Here is a 7,051-nt window from a genome sequence, read left to right as displayed (position 1 = left end):
GCATTTCAAAAATTTTTTTTTCAGTAAAACTTTATAGTTTATCTGTTATTTTCTCTACCTTATATCAAAATGGGATTGGTCAATTCGACTGATCTTATAACCATAAAAAAAAATCGAAATAAACCTAAATTATCCTTTTTTTCTTTCAAGAATGACTTCAAATTGTAACATGAAACTACATTCGTTTATCTTAAGTAGCTTTAAGTTCGTAATAGTATACATCTATTTATAATTAAATTTTATTGTTTTATTGCCCTTTGAACTTTATGTAAGTATTATCCGTGCCATTATAAGTTGTAAATCACTCGGGGAACATGTAGCCCACGTTACGCTAATGAATTACATTACCCATGAGCTGTTTGGATGCATGCCTCGTGAATCATTTTAATTATATTACTATTATTATTACTTATTTTACCTAATCTAGTCTTAAATAACTTTAAAAGATCCGTATTTTTAGATTTCAGTAACTTTTATAATAATAAATAAAGAATATATATGAAAAACAAGAAATAAAGTACTTACACAGTCTTCTCTTTTCTTGCTCTTGGGTTTTCAAAGAGAGTTAACCCTAATTTTTATACTATAGATAGTAATGCACTTAATAATTTTTATGTAATTAAATAATGCACCAAAGCATATAGACTAATAACATGCAAAAAGTAGGCATATTCACTTACCTCTCAAAATTTTCCTGGCTTTCTAACTGTACGACAAGAGCCATTACAAATTCATCCAAACTAGTTGTTAACTTTCCCATGGGAACGTTGCTTGTACTCTGAATGAAATTGACATTTAATGGTTCAGAATATAACATTATACAATACAGCATTTGATAGATAAAAAGCCTTGACTTTCTTTTGGTTATAGGTAATATACAATGAAACGTAAGAAAGAACCATCAACGAATTGTGAAAGAGAGGATGTGGCAGGAGGGGTCTGATTTTCTATTCGATATTTCTGTAACAAAACAAAATTGAAGGCTATAAAAATTATGGTTTGTTTGACCAATAACGATTTTATAGAGAGTATTTTAAGCTTAATTGCTTACTTTTTCAAGGGGTGGTGGATAAAATAGGGATGATGACATGCTAAGAGAAAATGTGTCATGTGGACCACACTAGTGGAATTTCAGGATTTTTTAAATATTGCTTTGTACAATTAAGAACTTAAAACTTGTGTACTATTAAAATATGGGTTATTAGCTAATATTTTATGCTATTCTAATTGGTATAACATAAACAAAAAGTAGTTTAATAAAACCTTGTGGCATGTGCAGTAAAGGGTACCCAAGGTGATAAGGTTAACATATCATGATGATGAAGACTCAAAAATTAATGAAGCCATAGGATCAAATATAACTATATAAATAAATACAAGACATACAGTTACACTTACATCTCTGTTTGAAGATAACAGAGACAACATAGATTCTCTCAAGGTATGCACAGCTGTTCAAACTTCAACGACACACACATTCTAAGGGAATTAACATAAACTAAATTCACTCCTCTGTTCTGGGCAGCATAGTCTTGTTTGTGGATTTTAGGTAGACTATAGATGTATGAAGTGTTACTGTGGTGTAGAGTTCCTTTTGACTTGTCTTGAAAATTTGGTTAATCTTTTTCTCTGTGTTAGATGTTGGATTAGACTAAACCTTCTTGTAATATCCACCCTCAACTAAAATTTGGAGCTTTATGTTATATTATCTTTTTATCATTGATTACTGTGGCATTGTCTTTATTTGCTGATACAATTCTTAGGGTGTTGTTTTTTTGGGCTTTTTTTAGTTTCCTAAGGGCATCATTTTCTATTATAGCTTATCGACTACTGACTTTATTTATGTTTTTTCTTCTTCTTCTTCTTCTGGTAGGCTGTAAGCTGTGATTTCAATGACCATGGCTACAACTAAGATGGGGGTATTTTGTTGTGTGTTATGTTAAATTTTAGTCCTTTATTTAGCATAGTTTCTCCTAGTTTCATCAGTAGCCATTTATTTGAGTTAATCACTATGTATCTAGTTTTTGCTGTAGTATCTGAGGGACTTTTTTTTTATCTCATAGTTTACTGTAGAGATTCACCATGCTGCCCCTTGTCTAGATTTCTTATAAACACAAATTACTGTTAACATGAATTTATTCCACAATTATGATAATGTCACAGAATACAGTGATCAATTTTAATGCATTCAACCTGTTCACTGACATACCAACTCTTGAAACAATACAGATACTGTGCCAACAGCTTGAAAATGATAGGACTCTCAAAGAATGTGTCTTACTGACAATATTCATAACAGAAGGAACTAAGGTTTTGTAAGAACACAATTGCAACATGAAGTAAAAATACTATCATTAATATGACGGCCTAACAATGGATTCACCTTTATCACTATTACTTAATAACCACAATATGCAACACTTTGAAGATAGCACCCTCAAATCATCTGATCTAAGACCTAGGATCTGTTTCCAACATGTTAGCAGCATCTGTGAAGTGTAGTCACATGCTACAGTCAAGATTCTTCAGAATTCATGAATAATCTGAACAAATAACTTCCATTGTATAAATCATAATGGAAATAGAAAAATATAACAACTGTATTCCTAGGTTGGATGATCATGTACCATAGGAATTTAAAGGAAACCCACAGATAAGAAAGTTTCATACATATAACCACATTCCCATATATCAGAGGCCTCACTGAAAACATATAAAAGCTATACAAGCAGCGCAAGGGCGGAACAGTCTTCAGAAGCTACAACAAAATACATTTACTATTAGTGCACACTAAAACATCTAAATACTTAATGGAAAGCAAAAACATCACTTGCAACATTTTATGTGAATATGGACTTTGGTATTAAAAAAACAAAAGTCTGAATTTATGAGTACAATAGTTATATAAGACTAACACTAAAATAATGTGACATGAACTACACATGTAAGAAAGATTAAAAGTCTTCTACAACCAAATAACTACTAAAACAACCAGCCAACCTAGCATAGAAGTATGAAAACCTGGATATTCATCTTGAAAACATTGTGGTGAGAGTGTGGAAAAATGGATAGTACACTCTTTCAAGCAAGAAGACCCAGGATAGAATCTTGGTTTTTGCTATCATATACAATTCTTCTCAGAACTTCTCTGAAGATGAAAGTCTAGCAGCTGAATCTGTTGGATATACAAAATTGTTAAATATAAGACTTATTATTTAGTTAACTTAGTGATTTAATCATTGTTTAGTTTTCATGACAAGAGTGTTAAAAGTTAATTATCTTAAAAGCAATAGTTATGTCAAATTTTGTTACATAACTCGATACCAGTCATATGTTGTGTGTGTAGTTCAGTTGTTGTGATATTGTTGACGTCAATTTACTTGAAGCTTTCAAGTTCTTGTTATGTGTAATATTGTTCTCCTAGAGGGCTAGATTTTTCTGTTGCATGTTATAAATACATGCAGATACAATGAGGAAGTGAAGAAAGCAAGTTAAGTGAGATATAATTAGACAGATCTAGACTGAGTGATTGGCAGTTTAGTCATGAAAGGCAATTTCTAAAGAAGTTACTCAAAAAAGGTTAAGTTAGTGAAAGTGAAGTTAGACTGTGAGATTGTTAGTTTAGCCGTAATGGGTAATATTTAAAGTAAGTTTCACAGTTGTATTGTAATAATAGAGATAAGGAGAATAATTTGTCTTGTCAAAGGTTGTTCTAAAGTAATTGAACCCACCTATGTGGACTTTGATGAAAAGGAGACACTTATTTGAAGTTCTAGATACAACTATGGTAACTCACAGAGTAACATAAGTGACTCTATTGCAGATTGTATGGTAAGAAATAGAGAAAAATTAATTCTTCATGTCAATTGAGTTCTAAAGTAACTGAACTAGCCTGTGTGGACCTTTGACAAGAAAGAGAATCATTTAAAGCTTTAGATACAACTTTGATAACCAATAGTGAAACAAATTTTTGTACGTACATTTGTCTTGTTTTGAATATATTATTTTAAAACAAGTAGATTGGGTGCTGTCCATTTATTGTTGATATTTATTGCCAACAAGTCACAGACACCTACTGTGAAAGATTCCCAGCCCATGTTCAAAACCCTGATAGAAATATATAGGTAATTAGCAACTAATTATAATAATAAAAAAGACTAGCAACTAATTAGTAATTACATTATCTTTTAGGCTGCTAACCATGACAAAAATTGTATCTGATTGTCACAATCTTTCCGTAATTACTGACTTGATTTTGAAGTGTGCTATGTTAGGATAAGGACTTCACTGAGAGAGTGTGTACGTGTCTATTACAAGTGTTTTACAGTTTTGCTTCCTGTATTAGGAGCAGCATTCACACGTTTCCAGACACTAAGATTGAAGAAGGTTTTTCCTGAAGTGCTAAGCGACCAACTGATCAGTTATGGTAGTTGTCAGTTTCCCACACTGGGTTTTGTTGTGGAGAGATACAAGCAAGTCCAAGCTTTTGTACCTGAACCTTTCTGGAAGATCAAAGGTAAAGCATTTGAATTATTGAAAGAGCAACAGATTTTTGGTGGCATCCAAGTAGAGAATTTTTGTTAAATGTTGTGGTGTTTATTACTAGTGCAAGGTTAGTTTTTCAATCTTTTGTGTTATATGGTTGTACATAAAATCATTTAGTGTTATCTAAGCAAAGCCTCTTTTTAGATAGCATAGGGAAAATGTTTGTTGTGAAGTTCTTGTTTGATGACAGAATATCAAACCAAGCAAAAACAATCTTTTGACTAATATGTTAGCATAATTAATTGTAGGGCTTTAAAGTTCTTTCAGTTAAATTTCTAAACTAGTGCAAGCCTTTAAGTATTCTGAAGCTTTGTAGAGTTCGTTTTTATAGTTAGCTTACTATATAATACTTATCGCATCAATTACACTTTGTCAAAGGCATCAGTCCATTAGATGGACCCTGTTTCTGTGCACCTATACATAGTAAGGATTACTATAATTTTTAAATTACGAAATATATCTTCACAAAATTTGGCAAGCTTTTAGTAAACATTATAAGCCAGGCTTATAAAAAAAAGCAGATTGCCCAGCTCCCATCCTTCTGGTCTCCTGTCCCTCACCCTCTGACTTTGGGCACATATGCTCTAAGCCAGGATTGAATGGGTCTTCAGCTTTACACATTCCATCCAGTTCATCTGTTATCTAAGGTTCTTGCTCTTATTCGCTCCTCGTCCTGTCAAGTTCTCCTAATTGTGCTATATTGGTCAGGTCAGCCTTGGTTTCCACTTCTTCAGTATCTACAAGAGTGCCAACCTCTTCTGCTTCCTCTTTTACATCAGCCTTGGTCAGACATTCTTCATCTGGCGATCACCATTTTCCAGCTTCATGCCTGGCTTTTATGTGGTCTATTGCACAATGTCAGGGATTGACCTGTTGGGTGGAATCTTTATTAACGCTGTCCACTTGCTGTTCTTCTTTGGAGGTTTATCAACAGAAATGATTTACTTATTGTTAGTGGTCTCTCAGACATGGATTTGAACCTTCTTGTTCCAGTGTGCTGCATGTTTCTCAATTTCTGACATTGGTAATCGACAAAATTTGGTGACTTTGTCCATTTCTCTGTATAAGGCAGCTTTGTCAGCTACTTTTAATTTTTTCGGTTTTGTCCTTGCTTCTGAAATTTTTTTTGGATTCTCCAAGCTTGACATCCTTCCAGGTTCCTAATTGGGATATCATGATGGTTCTCCATGTCTTATCTTGTCCACCCTTAGAACCTTTGGCATCATGTTCCTTATATCAACTTTCTCTTAAGACTTATTTTTTTCTCTTGTTGGCTAGCAGACGTTGATGTTTGGATGTGTTTGCGATTCATGTTCACAAGACTCTTTACCATTTCACATACAGTTGTATGTTCTGTTGTATTCAGATAGGTTCTTTCTTCCCAAAACTTCAGTGACTAGAGAAGGGGATAAGGCTTTCTCTCCTATTCATTTTCCCTCCATTTCTCATTTTTAGAATGCTTGGATCTGGATCATCTTTTATGCCCAGTTTAGGCTCTTTGACGTTATGTTGTGTGGACTGAAGGGTTTTAAGGTTCATGTCACTATTTGTTTATCCATTGGGATCCTAAGTCACATGATTTATCTCCTGACACTTTGACAGGTTGGGTTCATCAGTTGATGTGTATTACTTACTCTGGGTTTTCATTGGAGGAACAGAGACTTCTTCAAGTCTCATCTCATCAAATTCACCATATCTCAATGTCCCTGTCAGCTCAGTTGCGTCAGCCACTGGAGGAGATTGTACAGGCTGGTATGTGGACATTTATAATACATGTAATACTTTTATATCTCATTATTTACATGATTTGGTGGTTTCTTCCTCAGAAGGTTTTTGGCTAACCCTTGTGGCTGTTCTCCATGCCCGAGCTAGTTTGCAAGAGAGGTGAGTGACTTCATTTCTGTTATGTTTATTTCTGTTCTTTTTCAGGGACTCTTTCGTCACTTTCATTTGGATCCCACTCTGTGTAAGATGTTGCCTGGTCAGGTGTGCTTATTTCCAAATCAAGTCAATGTTCTCTTGACTAGTCTCCAGGATAGGAAATTAATTAAACAGACCTTCTAACCTCTTTCATCATCTTGGATGGACATAGTTCACTCTGGTGTAGTGGAATTATTGATATGAGGTGTCAATCTCTCAGATCATAGCCTCTCTCTCTCTCTTCAGTACTACTCATGATTACACCTATTTCCATGCCTTGAGTTAGAAATTTTGTGTCAGTGATCTATCCAATTCTTCATCTTTTCCTTGGGAAGTGAACATATCCCCGATGCAATAATCATTGCATAGACTGGAGAAGGCCAACTAGCTTTCCTTTACTACTTTCTTAGAGCACGATTCTGCCAATACACAACTTACTACATGTTAACAAATTTGTAGATTTGATACTTTTCCATTGTGGACACCTGACTGCGAGAGGGCTTGGTGGGTTTAGAAACAAGCATGAGATATCTTTTGCAAATGTCTCAGAAGTCTTGTGCATGTATTTGTCAGATCAGATATGTTA

General features: G+C 33.9%; 1 protein-coding gene across 2 annotated transcripts in view; it reads left to right on the top strand.

Annotated features, from left to right (window-relative positions):
• The window catches only part of LOC106464725 (DNA topoisomerase 3-alpha-like), a 79,570-nt gene that overhangs the window by 19,981 nt on the left and 52,538 nt on the right, over window positions 1–7,051 (top strand). For both annotated transcript variants that reach the window (XM_013924878.2, XM_022392495.1), the window contains exon 6: window positions 4,346–4,516. In XM_013924878.2, coding sequence (XP_013780332.2) covers window positions 4,346–4,516 — 171 coding nt within the window. The remainder of the gene's footprint in view (window positions 1–4,345; window positions 4,517–7,051) is intronic.

This window comes from Limulus polyphemus, unplaced genomic scaffold (assembly GCF_000517525.1).
Source record: "Limulus polyphemus unplaced genomic scaffold, Limulus_polyphemus-2.1.2 Scaffold1727, whole genome shotgun sequence".
Classification (NCBI taxonomy): domain Eukaryota; kingdom Metazoa; phylum Arthropoda; class Merostomata; order Xiphosura; family Limulidae; genus Limulus; species Limulus polyphemus.
The sequence above is the reverse complement of the archived record's forward strand: the minus strand, read 5'-3'. Positions and strand labels throughout refer to the sequence as shown.